Source organism: Notolepis coatsorum, assembly GCF_963971535.1.
Source record: "Notolepis coatsorum genome assembly, chromosome: 11".
Lineage (NCBI taxonomy): Eukaryota > Metazoa > Chordata > Actinopteri > Aulopiformes > Paralepididae > Notolepis > Notolepis coatsorum.
This window is the reverse complement of record NC_140175.1, coordinates 106,324,638-106,350,197: the sequence shown is the minus strand read 5'-3', so window position 1 is coordinate 106,350,197 and position 25,560 is coordinate 106,324,638. Positions and strand designations below refer to the sequence as shown.

At 48.2% G+C, this 25,560-nt stretch overlaps 1 protein-coding gene across 1 annotated transcript in view; it reads left to right on the top strand.

The window, feature by feature from the left end:
- The window catches only part of phf24 (PHD finger protein 24), a gene marked incomplete at its 3' end in the record, with an annotated part of 97,661 nt that overhangs the window by 56,682 nt on the left and 15,419 nt on the right, over nucleotides 1-25,560 (top strand). The window contains 1 exon segment of the mRNA XM_084325214.1: nucleotides 39-74. Coding sequence (XP_084181340.1) covers nucleotides 39-74 — 36 coding nt within the window.

The following is a 25,560-nucleotide window of genomic DNA, read 5'->3' as shown; positions in this document are numbered from 1 at the left end:
ATTTTCCTCTTCCTCTTCCTCTTCCTCATGCCCCACAGACTTATGGGATTTATGTGTGCGCCTTTGAACTTTGGGTGAGTGACGCACGCGCTGCATGTGAACCCCACCCCTTTGCAACTACACCCACACCAGTAAACCAACCACCCCTCTGCTCCACGCAGTAGGATACAACTAGTAAACCCCACCCCCCTGCTCCTCCCAGCAGGTTAGAACTGGTAAACCCCACCCCTCTGCTCCTCCCAACAGGTTAGAACTAGTAAACCCCACCCCCCTGCTCCTCCCAGTAGGGTAAAACTAGTAAACCCCACCCCTCTGCTCCTCCCAACAGGTTAAAGCTAGTAAACCCCAGGCGGTCAGGTGGCGTAGCGGAGATTGCGCTCGTCACCAACGCAGGAGATGCTGGGTTCGAGCCCAGCTCTCGGCGTTGCTACCAGCTTGGCTGGTCGTTCATACTAATACAATTGGCAGTATTAGGGGGTGGGAAGCTGGTGGGTGGGGATCTGGCGTTGTGGACAGCGACGCCTACAGGTCAGGTCTCTGCGCTTGCTCAGCGGGGGCAGGATTTGGTGGAGATAGCGTGCCCTCCCACGCGTTACACTTCACCAATGAGAGTCCTCGCTGCCAAGTGAAAAAACGTCACTGGCTGTCGCCGCACGTATCGGAGGAAGCGTGCGATCGACTCGGGACGCCCTTGTACCGACTCGTAGGAGAACATGCGAACAACAACCAGGTAGGGGAAGGGGGGAATTAACACAACGACTAAATTGGGACGGGGAGAAAAAACTGGGAAAAAAAAAGAAAAAGAAAAAAACTAGTAAACCCCACCCCCCATGCTCTTGCCAGTAGGATACAACTTGTAAACCCACCACTCTACCCCTCCCAGTAAGATACAACTAGTAAACCCCACCCCTCTGCCCCTCCCAGTTGGATAGAAGTAGTAAACCCCACCCCTCTGCCCCTCCATGTAGGATACAACTAGTAAACCCCACCCCTTTGCCCCTCCCAGTAAGATATAACTAGTAAACCCCATCCATCTGCTCCTCCCAGTAAGATATAACTAGTAAACCCCACCCCTCTGCTCCTCCCAGTAGGCTAGAAGTGGTAAACCCCACCCCTCTGCTCCTTACTGTAGGATGAAACGAACACAGAGGATAATCAGTTATTACTGTGTGACACTGTCCACCATCATCATCATCCTCTCTACCTCTCTTTCATCAAACCCTCTCTCTCCATCGTCTTCTTCTTCCTCCAGACCGTTTAAGATAAGATAAGATATTTCTTTAATGATCCTCTTGGGGAAATTTGGGCAGCATAGCAGCATGGGGGAGGGGGAGGTTCAGGTACGGGCGGGGTAATAGATGAAAGACATAAATATAGGCAATAAAATGTAATCTGAATATAGAAATTATGAGAAAAAGAAACAGTGAAAACAATAGAATTAACTCTGACTATAGAAATATGAGAATAATAAACAGTATACACAAGGTGCAGGTTAAGAGTCAGACACACTTAGAGATCAGACAGTCCTAGCAGGTCTCGAGTTCTGCAGCCGTTAGTTCTCCAGCCGCTGGCAGCAGTTCATGGCCACAGTTGTGGAGCCTGATGGCTGTTGGCATGAAGGACTGGCCTTGACGGTCGGTGGAGTGTGAGGGGGGTGTGAGTCTGTGGCTGAACCTCATGGAGGGGGTGGGAGGGGTTCTCCAGGATAGCGGTCAGCTTCCCTTCTCATCCTCCTCTCTGCCACCACCTCTAGTTTGACCAGCTCGACTCCCACCACAGAGCTAGCCTTCCTCACCAGTTTGCTGGTGTCCCTTGAGTTGATGTAGCCCCCCCCCCCCAGCATACAACAGCAAACAAGAGGACGCTGGCTACTACAGACTGGTACAACGACTGCAGCAGTCCATTGCACACATTGAAGAACCTGAGTCTCCTGTTGAAGAACAGCCTACGCTGTCCCTTCCTATAGAGGGCCTCTGTGTTGTCCAACCAGTCTAATTGGTTGTTCAGGTGTACTCCAAGGAACTTGGATGTCTCCACCATCTCCACCTCATCCCCTCTCGGATTGGTGAGGGGAGCGGGAGGGGTCTCTTCTTGCCTCTCCAGTAGTCCACCACCAGCTCCTTGGTCTTGCTGACGTTGAGTTGGAGGTGATTTCTGTAACTTACAATGGCACCCACTCGAGTTGTGGCAGTTAAGTCGGAGATGTAGAGGGTGAACAGGAAGGGTGACGGCACAGTTCTTTGGGGGACGCCGGTGTTGCTCTGTTGTTCTGTCAGAAGACCAGCTGACCTGTAAGCAGGGGTGTAAAGTACTAGAGTAATTGTACTTGATTACAATACTTAAGTACTGTTTTGGGGGATTTGTACTTTACTCGAGTATTATTAGGTTTGTATACTTGTACTTTTACTCAATCTCGCAGGTCCAACAATTTTAATGAGTATATTTGTTTCTCTGGCCGAACTAACGTTAACGTTATTAATCATGCGGCCGCTCTTTATTTAAAAACAACCAATCAAATCCCCATCAATGGAAAATGAACCCGCCCATACCCATGCTGATTGGTCCTTGTGCAAGACTAGAAAGCGGGGATCTTTGACCTGCTATCAGAAGAATAGACAGTCAGAGTGACGAGCTACAGAAGATGGCCACAAACGATAATACGAGTGATGAAGAGGACGAAACGGAACATTTCATTGCCCAGGAATACAAAAAAGGTTTTTACTTTTACTTTTTAGTACTTAAGTGGGCGATTTCAATAGCGCCAATCTGAGGAAAGTATTGCCGGACTTCTATCAGCATGTGACTTGTAACACCAGAGGCGGTAACATTTTAGACCACTGTTACTCGCAATTCAAGTGTGGATACAAGGCTCATTCTGCCAGTGGCTTCGGCAAGTCTGATCATGCGGCCATCTTTCTTTCTCCAAAATATAAACAAAGTCTCAAGCGCGCCCCGGTAGTCTCGCGAGAGGTGCAGAAATGGTCTGTGGAATCAGAGGAGACGCTCCAAACTGCACTGGAATGTACAGACTGGGGTGTGTTTCGTGATAACACAGATAACATTAATGACTACACGGAGACAGTGTTGGACTTTGTTCGTACTCTGGTGGAAGAAACAATCCCCACTACCACAATTCGAGTTTACCCAAATCAAAAACCCTGGGTAGACAAATCCGTCCGTGAAGCTCTGAAAGTGCGCACCACAGCATACAACGCCGGGCTCGTGGCAGGCAACATGAATGACCACAAGGTGGCGCGATACAACGTAAGGAGGACAGTAATAGAAGCAAAACGGCGCTACAGGAATAAAATTGAACTTCAGTTTGAACAGGCTGACTCCAGAGCTATGTGGCAGGGCCTCAAAACGATGACAGATTACAAAGGCACCTCCCTCAAACTGAACAGTGACATCTCCTTAGCAAATTATCTCAATACTTTCTATGCGATGTTTGAGGCTGGGAATAACAACACCAGCCTACAAGCCACGGCAATGGAGGGGGGGGGGGGGTCTGCTGATGGAGACTCAGTGTTCAGGGTAACAGAGCATGAGGTGAGGAGGACCTTTAAAAAAGTGAATATCAGGAAGGCAGCAGGACCGGACGGCATCCCCGGCCGCGTCCTAAAAGTCTGTGCCGACCAACTGGCCCCGGTATTCACTGACATATTTAACCTGTCCTTGGAACAGGCTGTCATCCCCACCTGCCTGAAGAAGTCCACTATCATCCCTGTACCTAAAAAATCCAAGCCTGCTTGCCTCAACGACTACCGCTCTGTAGCTCTCACCTCCATAGCCATGAAGTGCTTTGAGAAGCTAGTAAAGGGCTACATCTGCTCCTCCCTCCCCATCAACCTGGACCCCCTGCAATTTGCATACCGCCCCAACAGGTCCACGGAGGACGCCATAGCCCATGTGCTGCACACAGCAGCATCACACCTGGACAAGAGGCAGGGGAACTATGTGAGAATGCTATTCATCGACTACAGCTCAGCATTCAATACCATAGTCCCCTCCAAACTCATAGCCAAGCTCAGGGACCTGGGCTTGAACTATGACCTCTGCCAGTGGGTCTTGGACTTCCTGACGGGCAGACCCCAGGTGGTGAGAGCAGGCAACTGCACCTCCTCATCCATCACCCTCAGGGCTGTGTTCTGAGTCCCCTCCTCTACTCCCTGTACACACATGACTGTGTGGCTCAGCGGAACAACAACACAATCATCAAATTTGCTGACGACACAGTAGTGGTGGGCCTGATCTCTGCAAACGACGAGAGGGCCTACCTGGAAGAGGTCAAGGTCCTGGCGGGATGGTGCCAGGAGAACAGCCTCTCCCTGAACGTCAGCAAAACAAAGGAGATGATTGTGGACTTTAGGAGGTCGGGGGTCAGGGACTACAGCCCCCTCAGCATCGACGGGGCACCGGTTGAGAGAGTGAACAGTTTTAAGTACCTCAGAGGCCACATATCCGAGGACTTGACATGGACCACACACATTGACAGTGTTGTGAAGAAGACATGACAACGCCTCTACTTCCTCAGGTGCCTAAGGAAGTTCCAAGTCAGTCAGAAGATCCTTAAGAACTTCTACTCATGTACAATAGAGAGCATCCTGACTGGCAATATCACCTCCTGGTTTGGGAATAGCACCGCACAAGACCGTAGCAGACTACAGAGAGTGGCACGTTCAGCCGAACACACAATTGGAGGGGGGCTTCCCACTCTCCAGAACATTTACAACAAGCGTTGCAGAGGCAAGGCTAAGAGAATCATTAAAGACTCCAGTCACCCAAACAACTGCCTCTTTGAACTGCTGCGGTCAGGCAAGCTATACCGGAGTCTCATGACAAGCACAGAAGAAGCTTCTATCCCCAGGCCATCAGGTTGCTCAACGAACAATAACACTATACAACAACCATCAAATGCACTCACACCACACACATCCACACGCACACACTCACTTTAAACAAACAACACACTGCAGCACCCACTCTCCACACTTTAGAACACCTAAACACACTTTATATTTATTGGTAACGGATTTGCACTACAACCCATACCGCATTACACCTTACTGTAAATTGTACCTAAATTGTACCTCATCCCATTTCTGCTTTGCACTATATAGTATATTGTATATTAGTATATTGCATAGTATATTGTATATTGTATGGTAACTCAGTTACTTCTATTCTGCATTGAACATTGTACATATGTATATACTGAACACTGTGTCTACGTACGTGACTTCTATTTTTTACTTCAATTTTTACATGCTATACTATTTTATTTCATACTTATCTTTTATCTAGCACAGTCTCTGGAGCGTAAAACAGAAAGAAGCATTTTGCATAAAAGTATTCTGTACTTCTGTATGACAACTATTAAAAAAAACTTGAAACTTGAACTAGAAACCTTTTGACTTTTACTCAAGTGTGTTTTTAGCCAGATACTCTGTCTTTTACTTGAGTACAATTTTGAGACGGTACCCATACTTTCACTTAAGTATAATTTCTGGGTACTTTTTACACCCCTGCCTGTATGCATAACTGAATGAGCTACGTCTAATGAATGAAAGGTTCAGAAAGCAGAGCGATTTCATCTTAGTTTGTGTGGCTGAAACACATGCTGGCCTCTCATTAGGAGATGAAAGAAACAGCTTTTGTTCAACAATCCAGTTGGATAAAGTAATCTTTAAAGGAGGGTGGTCCGTCCACGACCCTTTCTAGGCAGTGGGGAGGCTGAGAGGTGGACAGAATCGTTAAAGCTGCAATAATTATTATTTACTGACCAGCAAGGAGCTGTTGTTAACACAGACCACTGCACCCCGATCGCCAAATTCGATCATTGTAAATACTTCATGTACTGTAAAAACATAACACAGCCCTACTCTCTTGTTTTCATGCATGGATTACCAGATGTCAACTGCAATATTTACAACTTTCTCTTGAGCATTTCCTGGTTGTTAAACAAGGATGGTAAATATTCCACCTCCAAACATAATACTGTTCTGACAGCACAATATTGATGTAAATAAGAGATTTGCTGGAGAAAAAAATCGTTTTCAATTTATTTTATAAAGGCGGAGGCTAAAGTGTAGGCCGGGTTTTGTCAACAAAGAAAATAAATGATGGAATAACAACAGACTGGCTGCTGGTGGCGCAGGGATGTTTGAGTAGGACACCATGACTCAATGAGACCTTCTGATAGCAGGGATGTTTGAGTAAGACATCATGACTCAATGAGACCTTCTGATAGCAGGGTTGATTGAGTAGAGACACCATGACTCAATGAGACCTTCTGATAGCAGGGATGTTTGAGTAAGACATCATGACTCAATGAGACCTTCTGATAGCAGGGATGTTTGAGTAAGACATCATGACTCAATGAGACATTCTGATAGCAGGGATGTTTGAGTAGGACATCATGACTCAATGAGACCTTCTGATAGCAGGGATGTTTGAGTAGGACACCATGACTCAATGAGACATTCTGATAGCAGGGATGTTTGAGTAGGACACCATGACTCAATGAGACCTTCTGATAGCAGGGATGTTTGAGTAGGACTCAGAAAAAATAAATAACGCACATCCTCCGTTTCTTGGTGCTGAGCCAAACTGTAAAAACAGTAATACATAAAACAAAGCGGGGCTCGCAACTCACTTGATGCTCCAAGGTGTTTTAATTGACAAAATAACAGCAGTAGATACAACGTTTCGACCGACCCTTCCGGTCTTTTTCAAGTATAAATACAACACAAAAAATGACAAAAAAAAATGTTATACAGGAAATTAAATAGATTACATATCAGCCCCGAGACGCTCTCTGATTGGCCGACGCCTGTTTCTACACTGGTTAAGCTTAGGCACTCTTCGAAGTTGGTTAAGGTTAGAGTTTGTCTTAGAGCGTGACGGCAAGTTCTTTCGACGGTTAAGCTTAGGCACTCTTCGAAGTTGGTTAAGGTTAGAGTTTGTCTTAGAGCATGGCGATAGAACGCCAGGTAGTTTGCAGGCTGTTTGGCGTGGAAATGGGCAAAGACACAGCTCGTCACGGATTGGGCAAACGCGTCAGTGGCCAATCAGAGAGTGTCAGTCAGTGCCAATCAGAGAGCGTCTCCGAGAAATGCGGCTTGGTTTCGTAAGCACGCATCAGCCCCACCTGGTGATCAGGGGCGGTCCCAAGACTTGCATGATTTATAAATTTTTATACATGATTAAGTAACAATTTATTTTTTCCATTTGACATTTTTTAGAAGGAGATTTTTTTGAGAAATATATATATATTACATAATATTAAACACAGTATTAGACATAATTTAATGATAGGCAACAGTGTGTAAGGTACTTTCTTTGGACCCGGTCCAGGTCCTACTGAAAACACAAACAAAAACAAAAACGAAAAAACAAAGTCTATCTATTGACTGTCTCCCTCTATAAGTTACATTTACAAATAAGGTCTAATGTCAAAGTCCTCATTGAGTCCTGTTGGTGCCATAGTTTTAAGATAATGGATCCACCATACTTCTCTCCTCAGTAGGATATTATCTATATCTCCCCCTCGTCTTGGAAGATGCACTCTCTCTCTACAGAATGGGGATGAAAAAAGCCCAGTAGCTTTACATTTTAAAAAGGCACACCACAACGTCTCATCACTAAGATACCTTGGAATAGAGAGAGTGCATCTTCCAAGAGAAGTATGGTGGATCCATTATCTTAAAACTATGGCACCAACAGGACTCAATGAGGACTTTGACATTAGACTTTATTTGTAAATTCAACTTATAGAGGGAGACAGTCATAGATAGACTTTGTTTTTTCGTTTTTGTTTTTGTTTGTGTTTTCAGTAGGACCTGGACCGGGTCCAAAGAAAGTACCTTACACACTGTTGCCTATCATTAAATTATGTCTAATACTGTGTTTAATATTATGTAATATATATATATTTCTCAAAAAAATCTCCTTCTAAAAAATGTCAAATGGAAAAGATAAATTGTTACTTAATCATGTATAAAATGTATAAATCATGCATGTCTTGGGACCGCCCTGTATCTACTGCTGTTATTTTGTCAATTAAAACACCTTGGAGCATCAAGTGAGTTGCGAGCCCCACTTTGTTTTATGTATTACTGTTTTTACAGTTTGGCTCAGCACCAAGAAACGGAGGATGTGCGTTATTTATTTTTTCTGAGTCCTACTCAAACATGCCTGCTATCAGAAGGTCTCATTGAGTCATGGTGTCTCTACTCAAACAATAAAACAAAGCGGGGCTCGCAACTCACTTGATGCTCCAAGGTGTTTTAATTGACAAAATAACAGCAGTAGATACAACGTTTCGCCCGACCCTTCTGGTCTTTTTCAAGTATAAATACAACACAAAAAATTACATATTTGTAAACAGGAAATTAAATAGATTACATATCAGCCCCACCTGGTGATCAGGGGCGGTCCCAAGATTTGCATGATTTATACATTTTATACATGATTAAGATTTTTTTGAGAAATATATATATATTACATTACATATATTAAACACAGTATTAGACATAATTTAACAAAAACAAAAACGAAAAAACAAAATCTATCTATGACTGTCTCCCTCTATAAGTTGAATTTACAAATAAAGTCTAATGTCAAAGTCCTCATTGAGTCCTGTTGGTGCCATAGTTTTAAGATAATGGATCCACCATACTTCTCTCCTCAGTAGGAGATTATCTATATCTCCCCCTCGTCTTGGAAGATGCACTCTCTCTATTCCAAGGTATCTTAGTGATGAGACGTTGTGGTGTGCCTTTTTAAAATGTAAAGCTACTGGGCTTTTTTCATCCCCATTCTGTATCGTACTCCTGTGTTCAGCAATACGTGTTTTTAAAGCACGTGTTGTCTTGCCGACATATGCCTTACATGGGCACTTAAGCATATAGATTACATTGGTAGTTTTACATGTTATTTTGCCTCTTATTTTTTATCTCTTTCCCAGTTGATGGGTGATAGAAAACAGTGCATTTTTCTGTAAAGTGACACTGAGCACACAAACCACAACGTCGGTTTCCATCTGGCCGGTCATTAAAAAGGCACACCACAACGTCTCATCACTAAGAGGGGGGAGGGGGGGTTCCAGGCAGGAAAGATAATAATAGAAATAGTCGTATTCTCTGGCTATGCTTTAACCCTTTCACTACCACACTACAGAAGGTTAACCTTTCACTACCACACCGTCTGTAGTGTGGTAGTGAAAGGGTTAACCTTCTGTAGTGTGGTAGTGAAAGGGTTAACCTTCTGTAGTGTGGTAGTGAAAGGTTACCGTCTGTAGTGTGGTAGTGAAAGGGTTAACCTTCTGTAGTGTGATAGTGAAAGGGTTAACCTTCTGTAGTGTGGTAGTGACAGGTTAACCTTCTGTAGTGTGGTAGTGAAAGGGTTAACGTTAGGTTATGACTATAACCAAGTTCTGTTAATTAGGGGTGACGCTTGGCATCACTCTGCACTCTCTCGCGTACGTGCACGCGCACTGAATAAATTCCACAAATGTACCTTTAATACCAGTATTAGTCTGACCACACCCCTCATCAGCTTACCTTCATAAGCAGGTGTGTGGTCACCTGCTCTCCTCCTTCCCAAGCTTTCACCACAAGGTGAGGTCAAGGGCTGCAGCGGCCGTCGGATGCCAAGCGTCACCCCTAATTAACAGAACTTGGTTATAGTCATAACCTAACGTTCTGTATCATTAGGGGCTCTGCTTGGCATCACTCTGCACAAAGGGAGGCCAAGCGGAGCCACTGGCCGACAAATACACCCCGCTGAAGGCCCCCCACAACCAACAGAACAGGGAGGGCCGAGCCCCCCCGACCCCCCCTAATGGAGGGCACCCCCCCTATTAGAGGTTTACCGGGAGGGCGACGGACCCGACCGTGCGAAGAGGCACTCAAGCAACTCAACGCACAGGGTGAGCAGACCATGGCTTGACCCCACGACTACACACACGCACAACCCGCATGCCACCCGGGAACGAACGGAGGGAAACAACCTCGTTACTGCCCCCAGAATCACGGGATCAAGGGCAAACCCAACCCTGTGGCAAGGCCGTAGCAGCGGAGCGCGAAGGAAGACCCAGACCCACCAAAAGGACTGGACTCCCTGGAATGGGGACCCGGAGAAGTCCATGATGCCAGCATCAAGACCCCACCAGGCGGGCACTTAGTGACCCCGCCCCCCACATCGCCAGCGTATTCGGACAAAGGCCCCTCAGCCGAGCGGGCCCTGTCCTCCCCAACAGTACACCGTCTGGCACACTGGCCCTGCAACAGGCAGACAGCATGGCCATAAACACACAAGAGTTAACCAATGGAAGCAGGCAGTGCACCGGGAAAAAAGACCAGGCAACAGGCTGTTAACCCTAGCCTGGAGACTGCGGACGAGACAGGCGCCAGAAAGGACAGCTGAACACAGCCGCCCCGGCGGAAGGGGCGTATGCTGGCGTTGTCGCATAACCAAGCCTCCACAGAGAAGGCTGACACGATTAGCAGACGTCATGAACGTGCAGGGGCACCCTCAACCGGTGAACCCGGGAGTTGACACTGCAGCAACACACCAGAGAACCAACCACCCAGGCGTTACCCTACGCAATGGTTGGTCCCATAACCCCTCAGGAAAAAAAACCCAAAACACACCTGCGGCACTGCCGCAGCCCGTGTTCCAGTTTCCAACAGGGTTATCCCGGGCCTACGGGTCAACGAAACATTACCCCGGACCGGGCCCGGTGATACGGGGAGCACAGGGTCCCCCGAGGAAGCCAAAACCACCCCAACAGGCCCCTCTTCGCCATGCGTAAAAGAAGAGCGTAAAAAATGGAAGACCAGCCCCAGCACCCCGCACTCGGTATTCCCAGGAGGTCACCCAACCAAGTACCAACCAAGACCAACCTGCATGGCGGCCGAGATCCGACGAGATCGGGCGCGTACAGGTTGGCACGGCCGTAAGCCATTATGACAGTGTAGAATACAATGTACCCAACAAGGGTTCCATAACGCTCAACCCTGTGACACCCGGACCGACCTAGCATTTTTTCCCCCTGAAAAAAGCCCAAGTCCCTCAGGGTACCAGAACAGCAGATCTGCATCCCCGGCGGACAACGGGTGTAACTGATCTGGACCAGCGCGACCAGAACCAGTCCCGTGCCCTAACCACGCCGACCTGCCAACCCCAGGAGAAGGGGCAGATATGCGTGTTGATCCTAAAACATAAAAAGAAGGCGCCACCCAGACGTTTCGGTACGAACCGCGCCCGGCGGCCCACCCCCAGGGCGTGAGACCCTTCCCCATATGTTCAGATCCATTCCGTTATCATCCCCTGATATGAACGGGAACCCATCGACAACCACACAGGGTGTCGGAAGAGGAAAAAAAACCCATCCCAATTGCTTCATAAAAACGCTGTTTTAACCCCAAGCAATCAAGGCGCGCCAGTCAGCCAATGTCCAACAGAACATCCTGAGCTAGCACTATGTGTGCGTTTTGACATACCCACATTAACAATAGGCTGTTTAGACCATCTTATTGAATCCCCAAGACGCCCAGGGGAACGACAAGAGGGGCGAGATGCAATCAACTCCATGAATGAATGAATGAAAACTTTACCCAACAGATTGCAGAAACGGTACAACCCAGTACGGCGCAATACACACAATTGGTTAAGGGGAGGCAGACCTGAGAAAGACGTTAGTCTTGTTTCCATCAGGGACCCTCATTTCCAATCCATATAGACACATCCAACTCTTTATAATAATAAAGAAAAAGCATCACCCGTATGAACCAACTGCACAGCTGGGAGTAAAAAACCTGTTTTCACATGATTTTAATCCAGTCACTCTTTTTAATCAGAGTGTAAGACCAGACCCTCCCAGAAACACCTTCCCACATGAGTTTATAGTCATGAAAAAGATATGCCAACTGTGAGTCACGTGACCAACCGACTCAAGTTTACACATAAATCGGGCGCAGCAGAACTGTGAGCCCTACGCCCTAACTCGACACCTTTAAGACACCGTAACTCATGGAAGGCGTCGCCATAGCAACACCGCTACAACGGGCGGGGAATCCTGCCGGCTCCTGTCTTGTAATAGGAGTTGGCAGAATATCCCCCCCCCCCCCCCCCCCCCCCCTGCCAAGACGTCCCACCGGCTCGGCCCTGACTGGCTCAGCAGAAGAGATCAAAAATCCTCTAAACCAATCAAGTGGGAAAGGAGGGGTTTATTCGACACCCCCTCACGAAAACACACTTTGTTCCCTACACACAGAAAAAACAACCGTAGCCATTTTGAAAACCTCCGGTAGAATGCAATGCATAGCATAAGCTAATACAATGCCCGCTACCCACAAAATGTGAACAGGATTTTACAACAAAACACAAGTCGCATGTGTGTGAATCCTACACCCGTTGACTATGTCGTACATAGCAAAAAACGCTGACCGAGAGTAACGGCTAGGCCGTGGAATGTGCGTGTACGAGTATTACTGCAACTAAACAACACAGCATTGTGAGACACATATACTTAGTTCAAGCAATGGAATAACACCAGTTTCTACCTGCATGTGGAGCATCAAGCTAATAGAACCTATTACTGAGTGTATGTTGCAGACCTTGCTTAACCTCGTAACACAACACGACTCATCTCACAACGTAAAAGTGCAGATTCATATATACACAACCCCACCATATGAATTGTTGAAGAAACACACAGTTTGTTCGGCCAAAACACAGTCCCCCTTATATCGGGGAACTTTTTTATTTATAATGTGTTCTAAGGCACAAAAACATAGAGGGGCCGGGGAGGGTGTAAAAGAGAGGGGATACAGAGGGGAAAAGTCACTCAGCGGCGTCTGCCACCTCGCGCCGCTCGAGTCTTGCCACCCCGAGGAGCCCCGGAGGGACGGTAGGTTACTGTCTGCTGGACACGACGTTCCCTACCGTCTCCTCCGGTCGTGGATGGGCCGGCGGTGGCAGAAGCGCCGTCTCTTCCCCTGGCCCTCTTGGAAGGGCCAGCAGCGGCGGCGGAGGCAGTGGTAGCGGCGACGGAGACAGCTCGACATCGCGGAAGCCTTCTGACTCCACCGGCAAAGACGGGAGGCGGAAAATGGGGTTGGAGGATGGATCTCTCCTCTGCCATCTCTCTGCATGTTGAGGTCATCAACCGCAGGGCCTTCCCGAACAGACCAGCGTCGGAGAGGGCGGCCGTCAGAAGAGGAGCTCTCTTCTTCTCTGGCACACGGGCCTGCTCCAGCCAAAGATGACGCTGGCCCAGGGTGGCCAGGGCGCGCACTTTCCCCATGGCTATGGCCAGCACCTGGGAAAGGTGCAGGACAGCTCCCGCAGCCTGGGTGATCTGATCGCATTTTACCTCGTTCAGATCCGTGCCGCCCGTCATGATCCCCGATACAAATCTAGCCAGGTGGGCGATGTTAGACGCCGCAGCCAGCGATTGTGTACCAGCGATGAATGACTGGTCACCCCAATAAGCCAATCGCCTAGCCGATTTCCCCTGGAGGACCGGCTTGCATAGGGGTTCCCACACCATATCCGGACAGAGGAGAGCGGCCATCGGACTGTCAAGCCGAGGCACGCCCTCCCCCATACCTTTGACTAACCCTGACACCCGCGTAACTGGTACGTAGGCGGGAGTTAGTCCCATGATGTTGGACACCGCCTGACCCCGACGAACATAGGCCCCCATCGAGGGGAAAAATGGGTAGACAGCGTCCACCCCTCTCACTGGGGGACGCTGCCAGGGATGACCTATGAGATCATCAGGGACAGGTGCAGGCAATGGCAGCGGCAGCGGCAAGCCGTTTGCGGCGGCGGCTGCCGCCATGAGCTCGGGAAACAAAGCCTGCAGTTCCCCCTGCGGACCTTCCTCCACCGACCCCGCATCCCTTACATGCAGCAGGCTGCGACTGGTTAAGGAGCCACAGTCTGATGTGGCCGACAGTAGGGCATCCTGCTGATGAGGCCAAGGTGGTTCCTCGACATCCTCGAACAGGGAGCCCCATGGAGCCATTTCCCCCCCCTCCGGGATCTCCTGAGGAGGGATACTCTCCTCCATGGGACCATCATACAAGAATCCGTCCGCCTCTTCCATGAAGTCCTCAGTTTCCATCGGAAATCCAGAGCCGGACGCATCCTCGCTGGTCTCCAGCAGTTCCCCAAACCCAGGCCGTTCGCGTCTGCACGCTACCATCTTGCGACGTGAACGGGCAGACGCGAAAAGTTTGCGTCGCAAATCCTCTGGCTCCAAGACAACCCCCCGTTCACCAACGGGCGATTCCCCGGAACCAGAAGAACCAGAGTCGAGATCAGGCCATCGCCGGAGCGACGGCACCGACTCCTCGGCTCTTCGGAGAGGCAAACTATCCATCGGCTGTCTCCTGGGCTGGGTCGGCAACCACGAAAGTGGCAACAGCCCAGCACCAAGGCGCACGACGGAGGCGGGAATGGAGAACCGCTGGTGAAGAGTAGGTCTAGCGGGTCTACTCTCCGCGGAATACATTATGACCCAAACCTTTTCTTTACAACAGATGTGAGAGAAGAAAAAATTAAGCACAATGTAAACTCGTCACAACTCTTTTCAACTAACAACATGTCAAGTGGGGTACTACCAGGCACTTCCTTGTGGTGAAAGTGAGAAGGAGGAGAGCAGGTGACCACACACCTGCTTATGAAGGTAAGCTGATGAGGGGTGTGGTCAGACTAATACTGGTATTAAAGGTACATTTGTGGAATTTATTCAGTGCGCGTGCACGTACGCGAGAGAGTGCAGAGTGATGCCAAGCAGAGCCCCTAATGATACAGAACCTTCTGTAGTGTGGTAGTGAATGGTTAACCTTCTGTAGTGTGGTAGTGAAAGGTTAACCTTCTGTAGTGTGGTAATGAAAGGTTAACCTTCTGTAGTGTAGTAGTGAAAGGTTAACGGTCTGTAGTGTGGTAGTGAAAGGTTAACCTTCTGTAGTGTGGTAGGGAAAGGTTAACCTTCTGTAGTGTGGTAGTGAAAGGTTAACCGTCTGTAGTGTGGTAGTGAAAGGGTTAACCATTTGTAGTGTGGTAGTGAAATGGTTAACCCTTTGTAGTGTGGTAGTGAAAGGGTTGACCTTCTGTATTGTCAGAGTGAAAGGGTTAACCATTTGGTGGTGTGGTAGTGAAAGGGTTAATGTCACTCATGTGATGGATTAGTCGGTCATCGTAAGTGAAGACCGTCTTCAGTCCTCTGCTTTGAGATATTAAATATTTACGAGATGTGTGGTCTGTCTGGGAGACACTGAGACACTGAGGTCTGCTCTCCATGTATTTATATATCTGACCTCTTGGAGCTGACGGGAATCTGACATTTCAGAACAAAACAAAGTCCTTTCGCTCACTGACAGCTGAGTGGACAGACTGACGTTACCCCTCAGATGATCTTCTAAACCAGCGGTTCTCAAACTACGGGTCGCGACCCTAATAATAATAATAATAATAATACTTTGTTTTATATAGCGCCTTTCAGAGGACCCAAGGTCGCTTTACATAAGGGGGGGGGGGGGGAGGGGAGATAACAAGTCAACAAACATAGTGGACAGACACAACACATACATATAAAGTGAGAAAGTTAGGGGTTGAAGGCCAGGTTGAAGAGGTGGGTTTTGAGCAGTTTTTTAAATGAGTCCAGAGTTGGGGTGGTGCGGAGTTCTGCGGGGAGGGAGTTCCAGAGGGTGGGAGCTGCCACACTGAAAGCTCTGTCCCCGAACGTCCGCAGTCTGGTTCGGGGGATGGAGAGCTGACCAGTGTCCGTGGATCGCAGGGACCGTGACTGAGTGTAGGGGTGGAGGAGGTCAGTGAGGTACTGAGGTGCCAGGGCGTGAAGGGATTTGTAGGTGAGCAGGAGGGTTTTGTAGGTGATGCGGGATTTGATGGGGAGCCAGTGGAGCTGGATGAGGATGGGGGTGATGTGCTGCCAGGGTTTGGTGCGGGTTAGAACCCTGGCAGCTGAATTTTGAACATACTGGAGCCTGTCCAGGGTTTTGCTTGGGACCCCGGACAGGACCCCGTTGTAGTAGTCCAGGCGGGAGGTGACGAAGGCGTGGATGAGGGTCTCAGCTGTGGTGTCGGAAAGTGATGGTCGGAGTCTGGAAATGTTTCGGAGGTGAAAGAAGGCGGATTTGGTGAGGGAATTTACATGGGATTGATAGGAAAGGGTGGAGTCCAGGATAACGCCCAGGTTGCGGACCTTAGGGGATGGGGAGATGGAGCAGCCGTCAATGTTGAGGGTGAGATCCCCAACCTTCCGGAGCAGGGCCTTGGGTGCCACAACCATGAGCTCGGTTTTATTGTTGTTGAGCTTGAGGAAATTTGATGACATCCAGGTTTTTATTTCGTGCAGGCAGTTGATAAGGGAGTGTGGGGGGAGATGGGTGGATGGTTTGGTGGAGAGGTAGAGTTGAGTGTCGTCGGCATAGGAGTGGAAGTTGAGGCCATGGCGGCGGATGATCTGACCAAGGGGGAGCATGTAGATGGTGAATAGGATTGGGCCAAGTACGGAGCCTTGTGGGACGCCTTGGTTGACTGGGGCCGGGGTGGAACTGGAGTCGCCGATGGTGATGAACTGTGTCCGGGTGGTGAGGTAGGATTGAAACCAGGAGAGTGCTGAGCCAGTGATGCCGAGGTTGTTGGATAGGCAGTTGAGGAGGATGGAGTGGGAGACTGTGTCGAATGCTGCAGAAAGGTCAAGGAGGATGAGGATGCTTATGTGGCCAGAGTCAGCTGCAAGGAGGAGGTCGTTGGTAATTTTGATGAGGGCGGTCTCTGTGCTGTGTTGAGTTCTGAAGCCGGATTGAAAAGGCTCATAGAGCTCATGGTTGGACATGTATTGTTGGAGTTGGGCGGCCACTGCTCTTTCCAAGATTTTGCTAAGGAAAGGAAGGTTGGAGATCGGACGGAAGTTGTTTAGCTCGTCTGGGTCGAGGCCGGGTTTCTTAATGATGGGGGTGACGGAGGCTGTTTTGAAGCAGGGGGGGACGAGACCAGATTAAAATGAGGAGTTGATGATGTTGACCATGGTGGGGCAGAGAGCAGGGAGGCAGATCTTGACCAGGGTGGTAGGCATGGGGTCAAGTGAGCAGTGGGGTTGTGGGTAGGTGACAGTTGGCATTGGCAAGTACAATTTTTTATTTATTTTTTCTGTTCTGGCAACATATTTTTGTTAAATATGCCTCGTTTTATTAATGTGTATTGATAACATAGTGCTATAATTAAATGTTCTAATAAATATGCATGATCAAGTTCAACAACGTGTGCTTTTATTATAATATTCGTTAATTCTACGTTGAAATGACGCGATACATTAAGTGTGGGGTCGCCAAAAGAAATCCTAAATAAAATGGGGTCGTGGTAGAAAAAAGTTTGAGAACCCCTGGTTTAAACAGTCTTTACACAGAGAGCAGTCTTTATACAGAGAGCAGTCTACAGAGAGCAGTCTTTATACAGAGAGCAGTCTTTATACAGAGAGCAGTCTTTATACAGAGAGCAGTCTTTACACAGAGAGCAGTCTACAGAGAGCAGTCTTTATACAGAGAGCAGTCTTTATACAGAGAGCAGTCTTTATACAGAGAGCAGTCTTTACACAGAGAGCAGTCTACAGAGAGCAGTCTTTATACAGAGAGCAGTCTACAGAGAGCAGTCTTTATACAGAGAGCAGTCTTTATACAGAGAGCAGTCTTTATACAGAGAGCAGTCTTTATACAGAGAGCAGTCTTTACACAGAGAGCAGACTTTATACAGAGAGCAGTCTTTATACAGAGAGCAGTCTTTATACAGAGAGCAGTCTTTATACAGAGAGCAGTCTTTATACAGAGAGCAGTCTTTACACAGAGAGCAGTCTTTATACAGAGAGCAGTCTTTATACAGAGAGCAGTCTTTACACAGAGAGCAGTCTTTATACAGAGAGCAGTCTTTATACAGAGAGCAGTCTTTACACAGAGAGCAGTCTTTATACAGAGAGCAGTCTTTATACAGAGAGCAGTCTTTATACAGAGAGCAGTCTTTATACAGAGAGAGCAGTCTTTACACAGAGAGCAGTCTTTATACAGAGAGCAGTCTTTATACAGAGAGCAGTCTTTATACAGAGAGCAGTCTATACAGAGAGCAGTCTTTACACAGAGAGCAGTCTTTATACAGAGAGCAGTCTTTATACAGAGAGCAGTCTTTATACAGAGGGCAGTCTTTATACAGAGAGCAGTCTTTATACAGAGAGCAGTCTTTATACAGAGAGCAGTCTTTATACAGAGAGCAGTCTTTACACAGAGAGCAGTCTTTATACAGAGAGCAGTCTTTACACAGAGAGCAGTCTTTACACAGAGAGCAGTCTTTATACAGAGAGCAGTCTTTACACAGAGAGAAGTCTTTATACAGAGAGCAGTCTTTATACAGAGAGCAGTCTTTACACAGAGAGCAGTCTTTACACAGAGAGCAGTCTACAGAGAGCAGTCTTTACACAGAGAGCAGTCTTTATACAGAGAGCAGTGTTTACACAGAGAGCAGTCTTTACACAGAGAGCAGTCTTTATACAGAGAGCAGTCTTTACACAGAGAGCAGTCTTTACACAGAGAGCAGTCTTTATACAGAGAGCAGTCTTTATACAGAGAGCAGTCTTAACACAGAGAGCAGTCTTTATACAGAGATCACTCTTTATACAGAGAGCAGTCTTTATACAGAGAGCAGTCTTTATACAGAGAACAGTCTTTACACAGAGAGCAGTCTTTATACAGAGAGCAGTTTTTACACAGAGAGCAGTCTTTACACAGAGAGCAGTCTTTATACAGAGAGCAGTCTTTATACAGAGAGCAGTCTTTACACAGAGAACAGTCTTTATACAGAGAGCAGTCTTTATACAGAGAGCAGTCTTTATACAGAGAGCAGTCTTTATACATAGAGCAGTCTTTATACAGAGAACAGTCTTTATACAGAGAGCAGTCTTTATACAGAGAGCAGTCTTTATACAGAGAGCAGTCTTTATACAGAGAGCAGTCTTTACACAGAGAGCAGTCTTTACACAGAGAGCAGTCTTTACACAGAGAGCAGTCTTTATACAGAGAGCAGTCTTTATACAGAGAGCAGTCTTTACACAGAGAGCAGTCTTTATACAGAGAGCAGTCTTAACACAGAGAGCAGTCTTTATACAGAGATCAGTCTACAGAGAGCAGTCTTTACACAGAGAGCAGTCTTTATACAGAGAGCAGTCTTTACACAGAGAGCAGTCTTTATACAGAGAGCAGTCTACAGAGAGCAGTCTTTACACAGAGAGAAGTCTTTATACAGAGAGCAGTCTTTACACAGAGAGCAGTCTTTATACAGAGAGCAGTCTTTATACAGAGAGCAGTCTTTATACAGAGAGCAGTCTTTATACAGAGAGCAGTCTTTACACAGAGAGCAGTCTTTATACAGAGAGCACACACACACACACACACACACACACACACACACACACACACACACACACACACACACACACACACACACACACACACACACAGTGACCTATTAGCAGACTTGATCATTTTAGAATACATCTAATATTGTTAATGAACTGAACCATTTATGACCATCAACAACTATCCGGTTAGTTGTTATTATAGTGTGCTGTTGTTTGAGAGAATCCAGGCTGCGTGTAGCTTAATCCCAGCGGAAGAGTACCAGAACGCTTCCGCATTCTTCGCCGCACGCCAGTACGGTAATGCGCATTTCCTTTTCCTTCGCCCAGGTGCTCGCGAGGTGCTCGCGCGCGCATGCGTATGAGATCCCCGCTTGGTTCGACACATATTAACGTTAGGTTATGACTATAACCAAGTTCTGTCAATTAGGGGTGACGCTTGGCATAACTACTGCACTCCCTCGCGTACGCGCACGCGCACTGAATAAATTCCACAAATGTACCTTTAATACCAGTATTAGTCTGACCACACCCCTCATCAGCTTACCTTCATAAGCAGGTGTGTGGTCACCTGCTCTCCTCCTTCCCAAGCTTTCACCACAAGGTGAGGTCAAGGGCTGCAGCGGCCGTCTGATGCCAAGCGTCACCCCTAATTGACAGAACTTGGTTATAGTCATAACCTAACGTTCTGTTTCATTAGGGGCTCTGCTTGGCATCACTACTGCACAAGGGGAGGCCAAGCGGAGCCGCTGGCTGACAAATACACCCCGCTGACAGCCCCCCAAAACCATCAGAACAGGGAGGGCCGAGCCCCCCCGACCCCCCCTAATGGAGGGTATCCCCCCTATTAGGGGCTTCACGGGAAGGCGACGGACCCGACCGTGCGAAGAGGCACTCAAGCAACTCAACGCACAGGGTGAGCAGACCGTGGCTTGACCCCACGACTACACACACGCACAACCCGCATGCCACCCGGGAACGAACGGAGGAACAACCTCGTTACTGCCCCCAGAATCACGGGGTCAAGGGCAAACCCAACCCCGTGGCAAGGCCGTAGCAGCGGAGCGCGAAGGAAGACCCAGACCCACCAAAAGGACTGGACTCCCTGGAATGGGGGCCCGGAGAAGTCCATGATGCCAGCATCAAGACCCCACCAGGTGGGCACGTAGTGCCCCGCCCCCCACATCGCCAGCGTATTCGGACAAAGGCCCCTCAGTTACTGCACCTGGTATTCCCAGGCGGTATCCCAACCAAGTACTAACCAGGCCAGAACCTGCTTAGCTTCCGAGATCGGACGAGATCGGGCGTGTTCAGGTCGGTACGGCCGTAAGCCGAGCGGGCCCTGTCCCCCCAATAGTACACCGCCTGGCACACTGACCCTGCAGAACAGGCAGTCAGCATGGCCGTAAGCACACAAAAAAGGTTAACCAACGGAAGCAGGCAGCGCACCGGGGAAAAACCAGGCAACAGGCTGTTAACCCTAGCCTGGAGACTGCGGACGAGACAGGCGCCAGAGGGGACAGCTGAACACAGCTGCCCCGGCGGAAGGGGCGCATGCTGGCGTCGTTGCATGACCAAGCCTCCATTTAAAAAAAACCCACCCAGAGGGGTTGAGGCAGAGAAGGCTGACACGATTGGCAGACGTCATGAACGTGCAGGGGCACCCTCAACCGGGTAACCCGGGAGTTGACACTGCTCCAACACACCAGGGAATCAACCACCTTGGTGTTACCCAAAGCGGTGGTTGTTCCTATAACCCCTCAAGAAAAAACTCCAAAACACACCTGCGGGTATACACCGGCTATACCGCAGTACAAGTGTCTCAGTTTCCAAAAAAGGGTTAACCCAGGCCTACGGGTCGACGAACATTACCTCGGACCGGGCCTGGCGATACGGGAAGCACAGGGTCACCAGAGGAGCTCAAAGACCACCCCCAACAGGCCCCTCTTCGCCATGCGTGAGAGAGGAGCGAAAAATAATGGAGAACCAGCCCCTAAGCACACCGTACTTGGTATTCCCAGGCGGTCTCCCAACCAAGTACTAACCAGGACCAACCTGTGTAGCGGCCGAGATCCGACGAGATCGAGCGAGTACAGGTTGGCATGGCCGTAAGCCATTACGACAGTGCTGAGTAAAAACGTACCCAACCAGGGTCTCCATAGCGCTTAACCCTGTGACACCCGGACCGACCTGGCATTTTTCCCCCTGAAAAAAGCCCAAGTCCCTCAGGGTACCAGAACAGCAGATCTGCATCCCCGGCGGACAACGGGTTCAACTGATCCGGTCCAGCGTGACCAGAACCAGTCCCGTGCCCTAACCACGCCGACATGCCAACTCCAGGAGAAAGGGCAGATATGCGTGTCGATCTTAACATGAAAAAGAAGGCGCCACCCAGACGTTCGACCGAACCGCGCCTGGTGGCCCACCCCAAGGGCGTGAGACCCCTCTACATATGTTCAGATCCATTCCGTCATCATCCCCCAGACATGAACGAGAATCCGTCGAAAAACCAACCCAGGTCGTGGGATTTGGTCGTCGGAAGAGGAAAAACCCCCATCTCAGTTGCGTTATAAAAACGCTGTTTCAACCACAAGCAACCAAGGCGTGCCAGTCAGTCGCCTGTTTACAGCGAGCTAGCACTATACGTGCGTCGGGACACACCCCCATCAATGAACAGGCTATTTAGACCTGTCATTGAATCCCCAAGGCGCCCAGGGGAACGACAAGAGGGGTGTGACACTCCCTAACTCCAAAACTTTTTTGAATAGAAAAGAAGGAAGCATCAACAGTATGTATCCCAGTCTACACAGCCAGGGGTAAAAAAAATTCACATTTTTACATCCCACCACCCTCCCATAGGAAGGAGACGGGGATCCCCAGAGAGACTTCCCACGCGAGCTGTACAGATTGAAAAGAATATATTGCACCTTGAGCCATGTAAAAAAAACGGTTTTAGGGCTCTCCGGGGAAGAGGCACTGAACCCATACACACTCAATAATCGAATTGAATCGAACACATATACAATAGAATAGGACCCTTCTAGAGGGTCCACTCACTTTGACAATCTGAGGAGGAAGGCTCTGTACTCAGATGGAGGCTCCCTCACATGGAAGAAGGAGTCCGAACTCACAGAAGGCCCGAATAGGCGCTTGGTGAGGAGGAGCCCTGACCACCCCCCTGAAACAGATCCATCACATGGACCTGAACAGCACACGGAAGTCCTACCAACAGAGACGCGCACGGTGACGTACTCTATGGCGGGGGAATTCCTGCGGTGCACACGCCCAATATACCAGGCCGTGGGACCAGGAAACTCCCTCCCCCGCCCCCCCCCCCCCCCCGTAACGTGCCGAACGGCCACGTGACGGGAACCTTGAAGGACGGGGGTGTACCCCTGACCGACAGAAACAAGGGGGAGAGGAAAGGTTACCAGTTCACCCCTTTACGACCCCACACCCATGATACGATGTAATGACAAAAAGAGAATATGACACAGTCATAGTCAGCTCTATGAAGCGTTTGACAGCTCCACACAGCGCATGAGCTAACCTGCTATCTGATTTTTACTAAGGAAAAACACAGAATAGAGAGGGCTCTAAGAGCCCCGGTCCAACATACACATGTGCTTCTGTGGCCAGTCCAACCCAGTTGTAGGTCACATGCAGGCCCGGACTGGCCATCGGGAGCACCGGGAGTTTTCCCGGTGGCCTGGCCTGCACAAAAAAAAAAGAAAAAAAAAAATTATTATTATTATTTTTTTTTTTTTTTGCCAGGCGATTGTTTCTAGTTGTGGCGGCGGCGCGGCGCGATAGTTAGATAACCTAGATGGGTGGGGAACAACCAGGATTTCACTGTCTGCCACAGAGTTGGAGAACTATCTGACTCTCTCTCTCACGGGCCGGCGGATCACACACACACAATGGAGCCGTGCTGCCGCTTGTGATTGGTGGAGGCGGGACCAGGTGATACAACTGATTGACAGCGGAGGCGGCGAATGGAATGGCAGACGGCACTCAGATAATAATAATAATAATAACTTTATTTGTATAGCACTTTTCATACAGGGGTTGCAGTTCAAAGTGCTTCACAACAGTAAAAAATACAGGCATAAGCAAGCATAAAAAGATAGACAGGTAGCAAATCACAGTGTTTCACATTAGGATCTAGCATCCCAATAGGCTCTCCGCTTACAGTTTTCAGTAACACAAATAGTAAAAATAGTTTAAAATGATTCAGTTTAAAAATAGTCAAAAAATTATAAAATAGAACGGACATAAAAAATACAGACATGAGCGAGCATAGCAAGGTATGGCAAATCACAGTGTTTCACATTAGGATCTAGCATCCTAATAGGCTCTCTATTCAGTAATACAAATAATCACAGTGTTTCACATTTGGATCTAGCAAATAATAAAAATTGTTTAAAATGATTCAGTTTAAAAATAGTCATCAGTAAGAAGTAAAAAGTGCAATAACCGACACATGAATTTGATAGGCAGTGTACAAGAGTAGGCAGGGTAAGAATAGTGCAGGTAAATACAATTTGTGTCAGGATATCCCTGATGTTTCCTCTTGCCACTAGGTGGTAGAATAACAACCAGGCAATGAGCCAGGTAGTGAGGGACTCGGGAGAGATACAGTAGAGCGAAAGTCAATTAACGTTGATGTCAAGATGGACAGTGGAAGAAAGAGAAAGGGTGGAGGAGAGAGGGATAAAACAAAGAAAAAGAAAGGCCCTTACAGGTTACCTGTATTATAATATTAAATAGAAAAATATGTTGTGCTCTTGCTTTTTTCTTTTTGAAGGTGGAGAGAGAAGCATTGCTAGTGCCACAACAGTTTTATTTGAGGTCCATAACAGTACATTGTACTAAGCAATTGTTGGCTCATTAGTTTGTGATTCACATGCACTAAAATTCACCAGAATGCAGGAAATTAAGTCTTTGTAACAAAAAAAATCCTGGTGGGGGACCCCCAGACCCCCCGCTTAAAAAGTGGCCTGACTGGGGCTATATTTCGCGCTATATCTCCCGGTATGAATTATTTCCCCAGTCCGGCCCTGGTCACATGACACACACAACCCATCATCACCTACAAAAAATGGCAAAAACACTCAACAGAGGAACGCCGTTTTTCACAATGAGAGAATACATCATTCTCGATTAGTATCGGCCACAGGCCTTGCTAAGCACACACGACAGCGACCAAACCATTTTTTCTTTTAGGAAAATAAAGTTTCTCCAGCAGATTTAGCACAACCTCAGCAATCAAGCTAAGAGTTACATCGCATCCCTACCACACAAAAGACACAAATAGTGCACAAACATGTCTGATAGGAGGATGAAAAAGTCCCCAGGGAACCGGGGGGAAACACAATCCTCTTATTTTACCCTCAATACGGCCAGTTAAAACAGGAAAACCTGTTAATATGTGAACACACTGTTCATTGTCATCACAGGCTGAGAAAAGAACATTCTTTTACTCACTTGTCACCAAGCATAGCTTCATAGGTTAGTTACCTTAGTTGTGAGTACACGGTACATATAAACACCATGATGTTTCTCACACAACAACCAGATCATTACATCCCGATTTGCACGGAGAAGCTAACTGCCAGTGACAAAAACAGCTCACACATAACCCGCGCCGTATCCCAAATGCATTGCAGCAACACACGTTTTGGGAAAAACATCGTTATTCACAATACATTTAGAAAAGTAAAACCAGAAAACGTGTTATAAGGTCTGGTCAAACCTGTTCCTACCCGGAACGTAGATCAGCGAAGTGCAGTCACAGACACCGTAGGAACACAGCCGCTCCTGTGTTGTTCGAACTGGGCAGCGTCGCCGCTCCAACCCGCACTACAGTCCTTTGTTGATGCAACCTTGCCGTCCTGGCTCAGGGCAGGGTCGACGAAACATCCCCTGTCAAGGATGACGTCATAGTCAAGAGTGTAAAACATGTTAAAATCAAAGCACGTTCAACAGAATAGCATCAAGCTAACGGCCGCTCCAACCGTTCGGGTGCTACTGCTTCTGCTCGCGAGACGCCGAGCTAACGACGCACGCGATCAGAAGCGAGCTCACGGCGGCGCGCGAGAAGCTAAGCTACCCCGCGCCAG